Below are 18,484 nucleotides of genomic sequence, written 5' to 3'. Positions count from 1 at the left end.
GCACATACTTACGTATATTATATGACACAGAGAAACGAGACAGTCTGGTTTGGATGTATAAGTGTACATGGCAAAAACCACCAAATCTTGCAAGTTTACCAGACATAGGGAACAAAGCTGCTGAAGAATCTGGTGGTCCTGCTAGAAACACCTTAAAACCTGAAAATGAAATTCTATTGGAGCCCTTCCCACAACCTCCTTTTTAGTCCAATTTCATATATCATATGTAGATTTGGTCAGGGGTGGGATATGACAGGGTTTGGGATTTATGAGCTTCCCTTCACACTGAGAGCCAAGTGCCTCTAAATTGTCATCAGCATGCTGTGTGCAGAGAAGCGGCCTTTGAAACAGCCCTCTTTTCCTGCTTTTTAAACTGCAGCTGTGCCTCGTTCAGCAGCTGAAGTTGAAAAATCAGGAAATAAAGATCAGGTAACAGCCTGGGTGGGTGGGTGCGCAAAAACATCAGCAGACGTAGAACCGGTTCTATGTCTGCTGCTCTTCAGAGCTACCAGTTCTACAGAGGTGGACGGAACCGGTAGAAACCCACCCCTGGATTTGGTACCTGAAGACTATGGAGATATGATGTTTGGCCCATCCAGACACTTTGAGTTATATTTTTATGTCTTAGGTTTCATTTTTTAAAAGGTAATAAGCTCCAAACAAGAAAAGAATGTCTTCTCCATATTGCTAGAGTTGCAGTGATACGTATTTCTAATCCAAACATTGCTTGGTCATTTATATGTTTGGAATATTCAGGTGACATTTGGGACTGCTAGTTAGAGCTGTATTCGATTTTTGTAGCTTTCTTTTTCTGCAGGAGCACTCTGGCAATTGTTTTCCTTGATAGCTTGCTCTCATTTCTCTCTTTTTGTTTAACAGAGCTTTTCTATTAACTTGTCCTTGAGATGTGCTCATTTCTGATTTTTTTTTTTTTTTTGGCTAATTCATGTTGAAGCATAGTAACGTTGACTGCTTTGCTTTTCCTTTGAAGCCACTGTATTTTCCATCAAGTGGTACACTATTAAGTGTCTTTAAGCCCCTACCCTCCCAGCTCCGTGTGTTCAATTGTTGGATGCTCTATTTTTAGTTGGATTTAGTGACTTTGATACATGACTTGCATACCTGATTTGTCACACTGTGAAATAATTAGACCAGCATGGATACTTCCCATAGGGAACTGATAATTTTCAAACAGCACAATATGCACAAGACCTAAGAAAAATATTCTCTGCAAATCCTGTATCGATTTAATAGCCACAAATATTTAGATCTCAACAAGTTTTCTAGAGAAAACCATCCAGCTCCAAACAAGAGTAAGAGAAAAGGGTATATAGAATAACAAACAATAATACACCCATAGATTTGACTAGAAGAATGATATGTGAACTATTATTTGCACTATTATTTGAACATCTCCAGCACATCTTCCTCCTCCTGTTTTCCCCCACAACAACAACAATCCTGTGAGGTGAATTGGGCTGAGACAGTATGACTGGCCCAAAGTCACCCAGTTGGCTTTCATGACTAAAGTGGGATTTCAATTCATATTCTCCCATTTTCTAGCCTAGTGGCTTAACCACTAGACCAAGGGTTCCCAACCTGGGGTGCTCACACCCCCTGGAGGTGCGAGACGATATTCCAGGGGGGGGGGCGAGAAAAGTCCAGGTAAATAATAGGATATTGGCTATATGTTGGCATTTTTATTTTCTTTTGCAATGGATTAACTTAACTGAGCAAAATATACATTTCAGGGGGTGCGAGGTTTGAGTGAAATTTCTTTAGGGGTGCGGGGCAAAAAAAAGGTTGGGAACCACTGCACTAGACCAAGTTGGCTTCTTGGACTGCAGAAGCAAGAGAGGAGATAGACTTACAAGGTTCTGTTAGAGTAGTACAATCTTACAATAAAGTTAGAGCTAATATTTCTTGGTGTGCTTCTTGCTTGAAGTACCTTGCAAGACTACTTTCTTGGTAGGCAAGCTGCAACCAAAGGGCTGCCATATCACTTGATCAGAAAAAGTGCAGCTCTTATTACTGGGGAGACTTTTCCTGTTGACAACGTAATTAGCCTGACTAATGAGAAAGTCATCCCCATATTTTTTTTTGCTGACGTTAATGACAAGAAACAAAATAATCTTAACTCTACCAAACCATCAATCACCTGATAATTGATAACTTGATCACCATTGATTGGGTTCCTGGGGCAGCAGAAGCTCATGATCAGGAGTGTCTTTTTGGGGAGAGACAGGAGAGGGGCTTTGTGGCTATGGACATGTGTGAAAGTATAGATGTATCTGGTTCATCAGCTTCTGACTCTGAATCTTGCGGTTTGTATGGTCTGAGGGGCCTGCTTGTTACCCTTGATCTATCAGAAAATCACCAGATCTGCAGTGACCAAAACTTGTCAATAATGCCAAGTTTTGAAGGTTGCAGGTAATCAGATACACTTGTTATGTTTAATAGGTTTAGCTGAAGTTGCTGGTGGTTCTGAATATGTGTCTGATGGATTAACAAATAATACCAGATTTTAATGCTAATTTGTTATTTCTAGGCTTCAAGAAAAAATACAGACCCTTAATATATCTATGACAGAAATGGCTGCTGAAGTAAGTACAAACTGTTGTTTTCCCCAGTATTAATGAGTCAGTGAGTTGCAGTATATTAAGTGAAAGACACCAATATGCCTTAAGCAAGGCCTAGCAGGTTCTTATTTTGAATATCAAATTTGGTGATTTGAATTTAAATTACTGCAATGTGTTTTACATCAGGCTGCCCTTGAGTAAGCTGCAATTGATAATAAGATGCAACCATGCATCTACTAACTGGAAAGGGTCTAGTAGGTCATGCATGTCTTTGGGTCATTGTGATGGTTGTCAGCCAGATTTCAGGTCCAGTCCAAGATTTATTTATTTTTTATTGATTGATTTGATTTGATTTGTCAATTGCTTACAAAATAATAGATATAAGTATAAACATAGTTATGGATACATGAAATGGATACATATAAGAAAAATAAAAAAAAATAAAAAAGAAACAATAGGACAGGGATGGTAGGCACGTTGCTGCGCTTATGCACGCCCCCTACAGACCTCTTAGGAAAGGGGTGAGGTCAATAGTAGACAGTCTAAGGTTAAAGTTTTCGGGGTTTGGGGAAGAAACCACAGAGTCACGTAGAGTATTCCAGACATTGCCCATTCTGTTGCTGAAGTCGTATTTCCTGCAATCAAGTTTGGTGAAGTTTACCTTGAGTAATCCCCACCAAACTTGAGCATCTATTGTGTGCTCTTGTATTGTTATGGTTGAAATTGAAGTATTCATTGACAGGTAGGACATTGCAATGTATAATTTTATATACTATACTTAGATCGGACCAAAGGCAGCGTAGTTCTAGATTTTCTAGGTCTAGAATTTCAAGTCTGGCGGCATAAGGTATTCTGCAACAAGATTTTGGTTTTAACCTGTGAAATCCCACATTCCTTGGTACTTGAACTTTCTCTCTTGCTGGTCTCATCTTGATCTGAGACAGGCTGCTGAAGTTTTCCACCCTTCATGAATTGAAACAAGTCAGGATTCAGAAGTACACTTTCTTTGTCACAAGCCCCATGTTAGGAACATATGACCCTGGGATACAGAGAGTCACAATCTTTATTTTATTTGTTTGTCAAACATGTACAAGATAACAAGTATAAGTATGAACTTAAACAAGAATGAGGAAATGGGGACAGTAGGCATGCTGATGCGCTTATCCATGCCCCCTTCAAGGACCTCTTGAGAATGGGGTATGGTCCACGGTAGATAGTTTGAGGTTGAAGCTGTGAAGGGTTGAGGCTGTAACAACAGAGTCAGGTAGGGCAGTGGCCCCCAACCTTTTTTGAACCAGGGACTGGTTTCATGATTATTTATTCTTCCACGGACCGGTACCTGAGTAATGCGAGACTCCACCGCCATCGGGACGGCTCTTCGCTTCGAAGCCGCCCCTCCTTCGACGAAACTAAGGCGCGAGCACCCAAACACCGCTTCCAACTGAAAACCGGAAGCACTTTCCAACCGAAAACCCGGAAGCAACCGAAAACCCGGAAGCGCCGTTGAAACAAGATGGCGGCGCCCAAGCTTTGCGGCCCGGTAAAAAATGATCCACGGACCGGTCCCGGTCCAGGGACCGGTGGTTGGGGACCCCTGGGGTAGGGCGTTCCAGGCGTTGACCACTCTGTTGCTGAAGTCATATTTTATGCAATTGAGTTTGGAACGGTTTACCTTGAGTTTGTATCGGTAGTTTGCCCGTGTATTATTGTGGTTGAAGCTGAAGAAGTTGTTGACAGGCAAGATGTTATAGCAGACAATTTTGTTCTTCTTTTGAAAGGCCATTTGTTCTATCAAATGGTGGTTCTGATATTGTCTGATTTTGGGTGGCTGCATTTTAATTTCAAACTGATAAGCACTGAGCCACTTGCAGTAATTTTTAACTATAAAAGCACTTTACACTACTTCCTCGGGACCATCTGAATTTAGCTGCCTTCTTGATCAACAAAGATTTGCACCAATAAGAAATATGGACTCTATTTTAAGAACTATAAACTGTCACAGCTTTGCCCAATATGTTTTGAAACGAGACACTATTCCAGTAGTTCTATCATGGCATGAAAGGAAAGAATAGGGCAAAGCTGTTCATCTGGTTCAAGTCTTTTATTTATATTTATATTCCAAAACCAGGGATGCCAAGTGCTTTGAATTCATGCCTATAGGAACAGGATTAGATGTGTACCTGAAAGGGCTTTGTGAAAAGGCTTTATGACTTGCATAGTAACTATGTGATTCTAGGAAATTATACATCTGAAATAGATATTGCTTGGAGCACATCAGTGGTTTTTCTGGAGAGCCTTTTGACTTTGGCTCTGAAGTGCAATACATTCCATTCAGCAGTTCCTGACAATTAACAAGATATTTGCAGAAAATTCAGACATTTGCAGTGATTTTGGCCTTTGGTTTGAAATATGATCCCACAGTATCTGCTTCTCTGCTTTTTTTGTGATTCTTTTTCCCCTGTTTTGCTCATTGCTAATACCCAGAAGTGCAGTTTATGTTGAAAAGCTGTACCCACTGTGGGGTACTATTTGCAGCAAAGTTGCACATTATTTTCTATTCCTCTTGATTGTCGTATTGAAATGATGCATGTCTTATAACCAAGACAACCTGACATGCCTTTGTGTTTCCTAATATTTTTATATGAATGAAATCCATATCAAGGCTGCCTGTCTCCATATAGGTATGTACTAATCAGACGCTCTGCAGTACTTTAAGGAAGAAAGAGAGACACATTGAGATTCAACTTTCAGCTCTTCTCAAAACAAAAATGCTTGCTGCATCAGGTAATTATTGATGGAATAGAAAGGATGCTAAAATGTTTCATGACAGAGAATCCTTTACCAGAACTAAAATTTTAAAAGAAGTCAGGAACAAATTCCTTAAGTCACCATGGGTTGTTGTTGGGTTTTTTTTTGGTAAATGAAAATAAAGAATGCAAGAATTAAGATGTATTTGACTTAAACTGCACTTTTTTATGGAACAAAAGAGTTGGCAGTTTCTCCTTTAGATCATAAATACTACTATTGCAATGAATATTATTCATCTTCAGAAGATCTGTCTATCTTCTCTTTCCTCTCTCTTTTATCTGTAGCCTTTACATTTATGACTTTTAATGTAATTTTGATGTTCTTACAGTTTATTTGGTAGGCATTTGATTTTAAAATGTGTTTATGAATTGGTTACACATAATCTTAGATAGACTTCACTGACTGAGGTGGCTTATAAATTTATTAAAAGAATATAAATAGAGAAATCTGTAAAAACCCCTACAAATTAGTCCCTCTTTATAATATCTATTTAAAGACGCAGACATATTATAGTACATTTTAACTCAAAGACATACTGACTGAAATGTGATTGAACGATGTCCAAGTCACTTTTCCTCTTAGAAATCCCCTTTGTTAGCTGGGAGTTTTTCTACTAACCAGGCTCAGAATGTACTTTTAGAGATACTTTTAGAGCTGCAGTGGTGCAGTAGAATGCAGTACTGCAGGCTACTTCTGCTGACTGCCAGCTGCCTACAATTTGGCAGTTTGAATCTCATCAGGCTCAAGGTTGACTCAGCCTTCCACCCTTCCAAGGTGGGTAAAATGAAGACCCAGATTGTTGGGGGCAATATGCTGACTCTGTGAACCGCTTAGAGAGGACTGTGAAGCGGTATATAAGCCTAAGTGCTATTGCTATTGCTATTGCTATGTGTCCTCAGAATTACTGGGAGCAAAGAAGTCAAAAGAGGAACAAGGAAGGATATGAGCATTTAAATCCTTCTCAAATCAGGGAATCAATCACTGTACTAGCATGGGGTTAGGCCAATGCTACTTAATTCTTAACATATCAAGTCTAGTGAACATTCCAAAAATTTAAAAATATAAAAATCTGTAAGTAGAAATAGAAGTACAATGACTGTGTCAAAAGAATGCAAAAATGGTACCAATGTTCATTGCCCGAACACAGACTGACTACAAACAGCAGCATAACAAAATAGCAATGATGATGCATTGGAATATCAGCAAGACATACCATTTGCCTGCAAGCAAGAAATGGTAGGACCACAAAACAGACAAAATAATAGAAAATGATGACTCTTTAAGTGCTCTGAAACTTTAGAATTCAAGCAGGCACCTGACATATAACATATTAATAGCTGTTGATAAGAAAGATAAAAAAGTATGAATACTGGATGTTGCAATTCCTGGAAACAGCAGAATAGAACTGGAGAAAATTACAAAATACAAAGACCTACAAACGGAGGTAGAATGACTATGGCAATCGGAAGTAAAGACAGTAGTAATATAGACGTCTTGGGTACAATCCCCAAAGAATTGAAGCACGACTTGAATACCATTGGCACTGAAAAAATTACCACCTATCAATTGCAAAAGGTAAGTTTTATTGGAGAGCATCTTTCATCCTGATACCTTTAACACCATCAAACAACAACATCTTCCTCTCCCAGATCCTTGGGAAGCACTCAATATGTGGATAAAAATACAAAATCCAATCGTAACATTATGTTGACTGTGTGACCAACCATAATTTGTTAAACTTGCCACCTGATTCTCAACAAATGAACAAAATCATTCTGGACGCTATCAACCATTTTCCCCTCTTAGCTTTTCAAGTGTCAGAAAGGCTGGGATGCTTGCTTAATAAGACCTGACAAGTATATGGAGGTGATGAAACCAGGAAGTCAAGCAATGAAACCATTACAATGTGCTGTTTCAATGAAACATAAGTCTCAAAAGAAAAATAAAGAATTGTATTAATTAAATTACATTAACTATTTTTCAGAGGAATGTTTACTTAGTCTTTTAAAACAAATAAGATTAGAATGCCTTATCATTTGGTGTTTTCTATCACTGGGGCAGATTTACGCAGATATGTTTAGAAAAAGAGTCCTCGTGGTTTTTAACAACGTGCCATTTTTTGTTACTGTGATAGAAGTCAGGAGTTCACTACTGGCACTTTAAGAGAGTGACTTGATCATTTCTTGATGAGTTTTTGATATTTCACCTCAGAATTGAAGTCACATTTCTTGCTGCCATGAAGTAAAATAATAAGAAAAGCAAACAAAGACAGATTTGTCTCCAGAGCATATATTAGAGGCAGAAAGGCTTATAAATTATTAACTGGGATATGGGGCGTATTTCATCAGTGCTTCAAGTCTTGATATTAAGTTTCCTTCTGGGAATTAATAATCATTCAGTAAGCATAAAACTTTAATAATGAGGGGAGTATCTTCTCCCTGACCTTTCAAAACAAAATAGAACGACTTCTAATTACAGAATTTTGATTTTGAGAATAATGAAGGAATAAACACAGCAATAGATGGTAACAGATTTTCTTGGTTAAGAAAATTAAGTCCAATTTAGAAGGGTTGTGCCATGGCTATCCAAATGTTATTGCAGTGCAATATCTGACATCCCTGATAAGATACTATGGTGGCTGAGATTTATTGTGGAGCATTTATTGTTATTTTAATGAATGAATGATTTATTATTAAATCATTATTAAAAAATAAAATTATGAATTAATTTATTAAGATCACATCACACTTGTGTCAGAAACATCAAGGTGCTTCCAGGTGGAAAGTATTAGCTGGTGACATCACTGCTTCAGGAGCTGGACCAAAGGATAGTACCTCATCTATGGCAGCATTTGGGTCTCAAATGCAGATTGGTTGCTTGTTAAGCCGGTCCTAACCATGCGAGCCACTGTGCTGCTAATTTATTAAGATTATTTATTTATTATTTTAAATATTGTGTTATCATTGTATTACAGGTTAAGGGTAGATTGTCATGGAGACAATATATCTATGTGGTGACTAGGAATCAAAAACAATTTGATGGTACTCAATCAGTCAATCAATCAATTAAAAAGACTTATTGCAGTTGTTAATCATTACATGCATCCATCTTTCCTCCAGGAATTGAAGGTGGCATACCAAAACTCTGCCTGTGCCCCTGAGCACAGTAGTTTAAGACAGCTCATAGTGAGAGATAGTAACTTCTTTTTTTAAGTTTTTATTTTTTAAGACAAACATATACAAACAAAATATAAAAACATAAAGCCATCTTCCATTTTATATACATACAGTATGTCAGTTGGTTACAAATCTTTTGTGCTATCCTTTCATAGTCATTACTCACAGTTTATATAAATTTTCACATTGTCAAACTAACATATGCTTATATAATTATCAGTTATTAATCATCCATGACTAAAGTATTTATTCCATAATTTTATACGAGATATTCCAAATTTTGTTTTAAAATGTATATTATACTTTCATCCAATGGTTATATACGTCTATATCAATCTATTAAACTTCTATTACAAAATTATCTACTATTACATTACCATGTCTTTTTGTCCAACCATTGATAAAACAAATCCCATATCAGAGAGGTAGTAACTTCTTGAATACTCTCCAAATAACTTCTGTGGCCAAATATAGGATTAAACCTGGGTCTCCTTTGTCCTATTCTAATATTCTTACCACATCTGCATCCATTGAGGTCCATCAGCATATTATCCATATAAAATTGTGAAATGGAATCTAGTAATATGATCTGTATCTTTGATCATTTGTGAGATGAAATATAAGTATATCAGAATCTTTTAATTGGATAATTTTATCACCTGATCCCACTATCTCCAAGCAAGTACTTACCATTAGCTGAGAAGATTCCTGTGGTTAGGCTGTTTATCAATAAATCATTTTAATTGGAACCTTCATGTGTGAACCTGGTCTTTCATGCCTGACATTTTGCCTGATGGTAGAGAGAGAGATTAAGTCGGAGAGAGAAAGGTCTAGCATCAGGAGTGACCCCCTCTAATTATGATTTAGACTTCAATTTGGATTCTCTTATCATGGCATAATCCTTCCTAATATGAAGAGTTTATATTCTGAATTTCCCCAGTTTCGTGAGTCAACATGTTAGTATATGCTTTTATAATGTATTTGAATCAAATAATGATGCATTGCACTTCAACAGATCCTTCCTTCAACACCATCAAACAAGAATATTTGCTTATCCCAGGTCCTTGGGAATGACTTGATAGGTGAATAAAAATGCCCTATCAGGTTAAACAGCTAGCTGATTGTGCAACCAACCATAATAACAACTGTTTACCTTTATATTTTAATTGATTGTCAACCACATTGAGAAAATAAAAACAACAATGAATACATTAAATATATGCTCATTTCTCAGCTTGTATGTGGCTCTTTAGTTTTTGTGTATTTAAAAAAGTCAAGGTTTTGTTTCTTCCCTGTCTTCAACTCTTCCTAATCTTATCTATTGAATGCACAGGAGGTAATTTCTGTACCGCTAAAGATCTTGCAGAAGAAATTCAATCGCTAACAGTTGAAAAAGACCGCCTGAAAGGGCTGCTCAATGAATGGTCAACTCTGAATGCCAAAAGTATCCAAAAGTTAGAGAGAACAAAAGAACGTTACAAGAAACTGAAGGAAGAAATGGAGCAAGAGGAGTTTGTATTTGGTGAGTAGAGCAACTTGCCAGCTGTTGGGATGACAGAGGTCTGCCATTTTTATGCAGGATGACATCCAGTGTTTTGCTTCATTTGACAAGCAATAATGTAATTTTTATGATGTTTTAAACAAAGATCTCCAATGGGCAATTCTGCCAGGAGCGTTGATGTATACCACATATTAAGGGCTGTCAGCTTCTGTCCCTATCATTCTTGAGTGATTTTTTTTTGCTTGCTTTGGATATGGGTGGTGGTGGCTTTCTTTGTTTTAGATACAACATTAAAATGTAATACAAACAAAAAACAAAAAAAGGAAAGAAGAAACATTGCAAGAAAGCAACTAAATAAATAAATAAAAATATCACCCTTCCTAGAAAGGATCTTTCCACCAACATCACAAAGTACAAACAATTTCATAATCTCTTTACCTCCTCTTAATTAACAAATATAAAACTCATCATTTAATAATCCATTTCTTAACAATGGGAAAATCAAATAATTAAAGTCTTCTCCAATTCAATTATCAGCGAACGTCTAAACAGAACTCTAAAAGAGTCACTTTGGTCTAATGGTTAAGGCACCAGGTAGAAAACAAGAGACTGGGACTTCAGGTTCTGCCTTAAGCCATGAAAGCCAACTACGGTAGATGATCTTGGGCCACTTACTCTCTCTCAGCCCAGCTCACTTCAGAGTTGCTTTTGTGGGGAAATATGAGAAAGAAGGCCTACGGGATATCTCCTCTGCTTTGAGTTATTTGTAAAAGTAATAAAGGCAGGGAATGAATGAATGAATGAATGAATGAAAGAAAGAAAGAAAGAAAGAAATATTATTTAATATATATAAAACTCATCATTTCATATGTCAATTCTTAGTGTAAGGCAAACCCATTTAAAAATCATAGAATGGTCTCAATATTCTAGTGTAAAAAGCCCCCCTAAACTAAAGTTTAACAATAACATAGAGAGACCATTTGTTCATTAAAAAGGCAAGTTCTAATATACAACATTTTTTAATTTCCAAATGCCAATTCCAAAGAAAATCACCCCAAATAGCACCTTTCAAGTAAACACCCCATATTTCAGCTTTAAACTATAAACAAATCCACATTTTGTAAATACAAAATAATCCCAGTATCCTGATATAAACAAAAAAAAATGTAACAGAGTTAATTTCTTCTTTAAAAAGAATAAGTTCAGAAAACTTCTTTACTTTAAGTAAAAAGACAGATACCGGGTCAGTTTAAATGTTATAAAATTAGGATTCATAAATTAACTGAAGGAGAAAATTCTTAAACAACATATTACATGTAATTAGATATTGTATGCTACATTTTTCCAATCAAGATATCAGCAAATCAAATTGTGTATTTTGGTATTTTTGTGAGACTATGGACTGGAGCATGGGTGTCACTTTGCTGTCATGTGACACTTCGCTACATTGTCCCCATTCACCGAGCTGGGTTGGGCGTGCCCTGCATGTGACGCATCCAGCCCGTGGGCCACCAGTTTGACACCCCTGGTCTAGAGGGATTTTCTTTGAGTTAATACAGCAGAATTCACTGCCATGGTATGGACAGTAATTCTGCTAAAGCAAAGAGGTTGGTTCATGCTTTCAGGTATCTTCAAAATTTGAAGTCAAACCACAAATTAAATTATTCTTCGTTCTTGGACTTTCTGAACAGCAGGTTGTATGAGGAAAAAGTGGTTCATTATTGCATGGAAAAAAGACTATTTGGTTGATTATGAAAAGAGATAACATGCAGTTAAGTACCTTTGTGTGCCAAAATACCGAATCAGTCTTCTCCAGTTTTCCTGTAAATATGTGGGTAGGTACAGTTGTATATACTGTTATATAGACAACTTTAGGGAAACAATAAAATCTTCCCATGCGTAAAATCTAAATATATGGAAGAACAGAGTTCACTGTTTTAAGATTAACAATGAGATTAGGCCTGCAAAAATGTTAAATGTAAACTGCCCAGAGATGGTGGGAGTCAAGTGGTATATAAATTTAATGAATTGTTATATAAATTTAAAATTAAATATTTCAGTTAAAAAAAGTTTTCTGCTCCAAAACATACCCTCCACAGATTTTTTTCTTGATCATTTCCTTTTGACTAGACTTCTGTACGGCTCTTAAAGATAGATCTCAAGGATTTCCCCATTTCCAAAATAAATGTACACTAACTCAGTTTCCTATTTAAAAAACTTTAGCATTAGAGAGGGCTGTAAAGCACTATAAAGCGGTATATAAGTCTAAGTGCTATTGCTAAGTGCTATTATACTCCCAAATTGGTTTTGAAAGTCAGGGTACTGTCTACAGCTTTTTTGGGGAAAACTTTCTAGGTATTGTTTGCTTTTTTAAAACTCTCATCATCCTTTGATGATTAGAGTATAAACCAATTGCAGAATACACAACTGCGAATGTCCTTTTTAAAAAAACAAACCTTGAATTCCTTACCATTCTTAAAAAAAAAAATCTGAATCTGTTGCCTTGTATAATAAAGTGCAGTGGAGCACAAAATGCTGCAAGCAATATAAATAATTAAAGTATGTGATTTCCTTCCCCACCCTACCTCCCTTTTCACTTTTGCTCTTATCTGTAGCCCATCTTTCTTTAGGCTGCAGTAATTTGTTTTTGATCTAATTATATGAAATGTATAACAATAATTTTAGTGAAAACATGCCTCAGGATTGTAAACACTGACACTTCTTACCATATGCCAATGTCATTTTAACACAGCTGAGTTTTATTTTATTTTTTAAAATCCTTTTAATGGGAATCTTTCTTGGAATACTTTCTCCCCTTTTAAAGATTTCTAGAGATTTGGTAAATCTTTGCTTTTGTTCATTTTTTTATTTTAAAGTGCCGCTATATCACATGTAACTGTGACAGCTTCTAGGTGTCTGCTAAAAGATTTCTGAAAGGTAGTATTTTAATTTTATATGGTGCTTTCTAAATTATAAACTAGGATGGTGCACATAAACTACAGGTAGTCCTCAACTTACAACAGTTCATTTTGTGTTTGTTACAATAGCATTGAAAAAAGTGACTTATGGTCATTTTTCACACATACGACTTTTGCAGCATCCCTATGGTTACCTGATTTTCATTTGGATGTTTGACAACTGACTCACATTTATGATGATTGCAGTGTCTCAGAGTCATGTGATTCTCTTTTGTGACCTTCTGATAAGCTAAGTCAATGGGGAAACTAGATTCATTTAACAATTTACAAACTGCAGTGATTCACTTAACAAATGTGGCAAGAAAAGTCATAAAATGGTGCAAAACTCACTTAACGAATTTCTCACTTAGCAACATAAATTTTGGGCTCAATTGTGATCATACGTTGAGGATTATCTATAACTGGTTGGCTTCCAAGTCCAATTCAAAATGTTGGTTACCACAACAACACCTATATTTGCCTTCATTTGTTGGTTATCACCTTTAAAACCCTTCATGGTATGGAATCAGCTTATCTGAGGAACCATCTCATCCCAATTCAGCAGCCTGCCTTACTGATCCCTGCTCAGTAGAAGCAGGGTATGTTGCAGGCCCTGTCAGTCAAAGAATTTCAGCTGGTGGTAAAAGGAGAGCCTTTTCTGCCATGGCCCCAGCTCTTTGAAATATTTTACTGCCTGAGGTGAAGTTGGCCCCCACTGTTTTGGTCTTTGGGAGTACGTCAAAACCTGGCTACACCAGTTGTCTTGGGGTATTGATAGGGGTACTCTATGTTAGAGGTTGGCTGGTGGGTCAACAGGGAAGATGCCAGCACTATACCAAACTTGGCTTTTGTTTTTTATCTTTGTATCTAATGTTTTAAAATATATTTATGATTTTGATTGTAAGCCATCAAAAGTCGCTTTGCAATGTGGGATGGGTGGCTTATAAATTTAATAAACAATCTTCATTTGTATCAGGCAGCTGGGAACTGTAGCCTTTGAAATGTGGCTGGACTATTTCTGGATTGAACTCCTAGACAATCTACTTCTCAAGTCAAGTTATATCTGAGTAGCATTTATATGGCACTACTGTGAACCATTAAGAGGTTGTAAAGTATTTGGAGATAATTACTCTCTACCTGTCTAGCAATGAACTCTCCTTAATAAATTGTGGCATAGTCAAATACGCTGCCTTTCAGCAGATTTATAAAGCTGATAAACTACTCAACTCATCAACGAATAAAGTGTAGTAACATGATAATATCTGTACACATCCTTTATCATATTCAAGTTTGCCTAGGGCTAGTTTGAATATCTGTGTTTTGTGCAATGTGAATAAAAGGATCAGGAAAAGAGGTGTTTGGATGCTAAGTTTTCCCAACTTTCAGAAGGCTAGATAGAGATGCTTCACAAATCTTAATAAAGATTGTTTAAAACAAGTCACAGTATTAATTATAAATTTACTCAATATGGATTTGCACACATTTCCTAATTTTAACATAGAGATAGTTTAACAGTTCTTATGATCGGTGTAGACAATCAGTAATGTATACCCATAATGAATGAATTCTCCATGTAATGAAATATAAAATTTAATATATACAGGTATAATCCAACAATTCATTTTTCAATATTACTCCATTTTGTAATCTAAATACTTCATTTTTAGACTAAGCTAAAGTCTCCCTTGAATTGTGCCTGATTTTCATTGAGTACATGGATCTGTCCACATTGTTTTCTTGGCCAAAATGCAGAAGTGGGTTTTACTTTTTGTTTGTTCAATTTATATAGCTGCATAATATAACACACACACACAGAGAGAGAGAGAAAGAGAGAGAGAACAACAAAATCCATTTAAGCATATTAAAAATAATAAAAACTATTAAAACTATAAGAACATAATCTGTGAGAGTGCAATTCAATTTACTAACAACATAGCCATTTAGTAGATTCTACCTCTCCACTACAGGATCCATAGGCAAGATGGCAAAGCCAAGTTCTCTTCAGGCCCTATATAATGGCCAGAAGGGTAGATATCAATCTAAGTTGTAGAGGAATGACATTCCAGTATATGTTTTCCATAGCCTTGTATTTAATTCCCAATGTTGTCTACAGCTCAGAATTTCATGATGGTCTCTCAGCTAAGAATTAACTAGGACTGACCCTGATCCCATCCAAAAGACCTAGGTTTGCCCCTGCTGCCTTTTATGCTTGAGTTGACTTGGTTTGCCAAACAGCCTTCATTTATGAAGCACCCTTTTGGGAGTGAAGGTGAGCTGTTCCAATCCTTGATGCAGCTGCTTTGAGGTCCTGCCAAAGTCATGCCTATGCATGCACAGAAGCTCTTTCCAATAAGATGACTGATGAGGCAAATGGGTGACTGTTTTGTTGAATAATGTTAAAACACCCTCTCCATAACACTGCCTTCATCACCTGCAATTCTTTAGATTGGTTTTGATGGTACCTCACTCCACTGATGGGTTGGTTATTTTATTTTATGAAGTATATGCCAACTTGAAAAAAAATTGCTTCAAGTAAATTTAAAAAAAAACTGTCATCTTTCCACAGAGGACCAAAGACAAAATGTGCATAGGCTTATTACTGAATACATTTTAGTTGTTTAAAAAAAATGTTTGCAAGTACGGTAATTTTTATGTTTATTACAATGTTCCTTTTCCCAGCTTGCATAGAAAATAACCAAAGTATTTTTTTTAAAAAAAACAAAAACCTAGGTAATAAAATGAATCAATTCATGTGAAAAGAAGAAATAGTTAAAATATATAGAACTATGAAGACATAATTTTCAGCACTATGGAGACATGTTCAGCACTATGGAGATCAGTAGTAGAAGTTTGAGCTAAGGCTGACTTGATAGTACAAGGCTACAAACAAGATCACACTACTGGGGACAAACAATATCTTTTCAGAATTATTATTTCCCATTACAGCATTTCAAAATTGCAAGTACACATACTTTGAGATTCCCAGAGACATTTGTAGTTTTCAGTGTTGACTGATATTGGTGAAGGTAGTCAAACCATCAAGATGGTCTACATGCCCACAGATTTTAAACATGCAGTGATGAGAAGAGTAGAAGATCGAAAAAGGCCTCAAACTCCATCAGGGCCCTATCCAACAAAATTAATTTTAATGTGGAGAAAACCAAAGTTTTACATTTAGGCAGGAAAAAAATCAAAGGTACAGATTAGGTGAGACCTGGATCAAAAACTATAACTGTGAGAGGGACCTTGGAGTCCTAGGGATGACTGCTTGAATATGAGCCAGCAGTGTGTAGCGTCAGCAGTCAAAAAAGCTAAGATAATCCTGAGTTGGATAAACACAGGCATAGAATCAAGATCATGTGAAATATTAGTGCCACTTTATAAAAACCTAGTAAGACCACATCTGGAATACTGCAAACCAATTTTGGTCACCATACTATAAAAAGGATGTTGTTGAGACTTTAGAAAAAGTTCAAAGAAGAGCATCTAAGACGGTCAAAGGCTTGGAGACTAAACCATATGAAAAATGGCTGCAGGTTTTGGGTTTGGCTAGTCTAAAATAAGAATTAGGGATGACATGATAGCAGTATTCCAGTATTTGAGGGGCTACCACAAAGAAGAGGGGATCAAATTATTCTATTCTATTCTATTCTATTCTATTCTATTCTATTCTATTCTATTCTATTCTATTCTATTCTATTCTATTCCTATTCCTATTCCTATTCCTATTCCTATTCCTATTCCTATTCCTATTCTATTCTATTCTATTCTATTCTATTCTATTCTATTCTATCCTATCCTATCCTATCCTATCCTATCCTATCCTATCCTATCCTATCCTATCCTATCCCATTCCATTCCATTCCACTGAATTCTGATAATTTTATTGGGAGAAAAGCAAGTCTTGGAAATGCTGCTTGAGTCAAAAGTCATTCAATGCATGTCTATACATCAAAGATCAGAATCGTGCAAGCCATGGTATTCCCAGTGACACTCTATGGAAGTGAAAGTTGGACTTTAAAGAAACATGAAAGAAAGAATATTGATGTTTTTGAACTTTGGTGTTAGAGAAGACTCCAGGGAATGTTGGGGACAGCAAAACCAAAACCAAAAACCAAACCAATGGATAACTGAACAAATGAACCCAGTGTTCTCACTCAAGGCATAAATGTCCAGGCCCAGATTGTCCCCTTTCAAACATGTTATGCAAAGATCTAGCTCTTTAGAAGGGGATCTAATGCTGAGAAAGGTGAAAGGAAAGGGAAGAAGAGGACAAGCAGCAACAAGGTGGATAGACTTGATTGCAGAACCAAGAAGTGTAGCATTAGGAGATTTGAAACACCAGGTTAGGCACAGATTTCTTTGAGAAAATCTGTCTATGTGGTCACTAAGAGTCGAAAATGACTCAATAGCACATAATCAATGAATGGAGCAAGGGAGCAAAATTTGCTTTTCTGTTGTAGATATCTTATTCTTACACTGATAGAAGGAGGCAGAAGTCAAGGGCAGAGATTTAATCACATAATAATCAGGGCTGGAATTTAAAATGGGACACATCATTAGTATGTTAATTAGTTTTTTCTTTCCTTGCCAGCTGCTAAGCTTGCAGAAGTAGCACAGAGAAGTGGCTTAGCAAATATATTTATCCTTTGATCTGTGTATGCCTTGCAGGAGATAAAAAACCCCTGTTGGAATGTTTTACTTCTTTTTGAATAAGTATGGCCTGAGCTTATGATTTAAAGATCCCAAAGCAGTTGGTACATGCAATTAAGCCCATAACTCCAATTGCATGTGAATTCGCCATTTTCTTCTGTCATAACCCCACTTTCTGATTTTATTTCAGTAGCTCTAGATCAGTATTGTGGTTGACCTTGGAGGGCTGGGTGTGTGTGGCCATGGTGGGCATGGCCAGCTCAATGTCACTCATGATGGGGGCACCTGTGATGGCCAAGTGCTAAGGCAGGACTTCCCTGAGACCCTCCCACCCTCTCATTATAACCTCCCTCCCTCCCTCCTTCCTCCTTCCCCTCCCTCCCTCCCTCCCTCCCTCCCTTCCTTCCTTCCTTCCTTCCTTCCTTCTTTTTCTTCTTTTTCCTTCCCTCTTCATTCTCCTTTCTTCTTCTCCTCTTTCCTTATTTTTCCTTCCTTGCTCTCTTCTCATCTTTCCTTCTTTTTCTTTGTGTTTCCTCTTTCCCTTTCTCCTTTCCTGTTCCTTCTTGCATGCTCAAATGCAAAAGGGGAAACATTTCTCATTTTGTTTTGTTTTTAGTCTGTTTTGATAGCCCTCTGCCAGTGAAAATGGGCCACGTGGCCACGTGCAACTCCTCCCAGCTCCATTTTTGCTGGCAGAGGCACAGTGGGCCAGTCCTTTGCTGTTTCCAGAATGCACCCCATGGGTTAGATCCAGCCCACAGGCCTTGAATTTGACACCCTGCTCTATAGGTTTATCGGTGACTGCTCACA

At 36.9% G+C, this 18,484-nt stretch overlaps 1 protein-coding gene across 3 annotated transcripts in view; it reads left to right on the top strand.

The window, feature by feature from the left end:
- DISC1 (DISC1 scaffold protein) overlaps positions 1-18,484 on the top strand; it is a 152,817-nt gene that overhangs the window by 42,696 nt on the left and 91,637 nt on the right. For all 3 annotated transcript variants that reach the window (XM_087967947.1, XM_026669446.2, XM_087967950.1), the window contains 3 exons: positions 2,549-2,603; positions 5,261-5,363; positions 9,897-10,085. In XM_087967947.1, coding sequence (XP_087824073.1) covers positions 2,549-2,603; positions 5,261-5,363; positions 9,897-10,085 — 347 coding nt within the window. The remainder of the gene's footprint in view (positions 1-2,548; positions 2,604-5,260; positions 5,364-9,896; positions 10,086-18,484) is intronic.

The sequence above is a fragment of the Notechis scutatus genome, chromosome 1 (assembly GCF_049901735.1).
Source record: "Notechis scutatus isolate UNSWTSFEM ecotype Mainland chromosome 1, rNotScu1.2, whole genome shotgun sequence".
NCBI lineage: Eukaryota > Metazoa > Chordata > Lepidosauria > Squamata > Elapidae > Notechis > Notechis scutatus.
The sequence above is the reverse complement of the archived record's forward strand: the minus strand, read 5'-3'. Positions and strand labels throughout refer to the sequence as shown.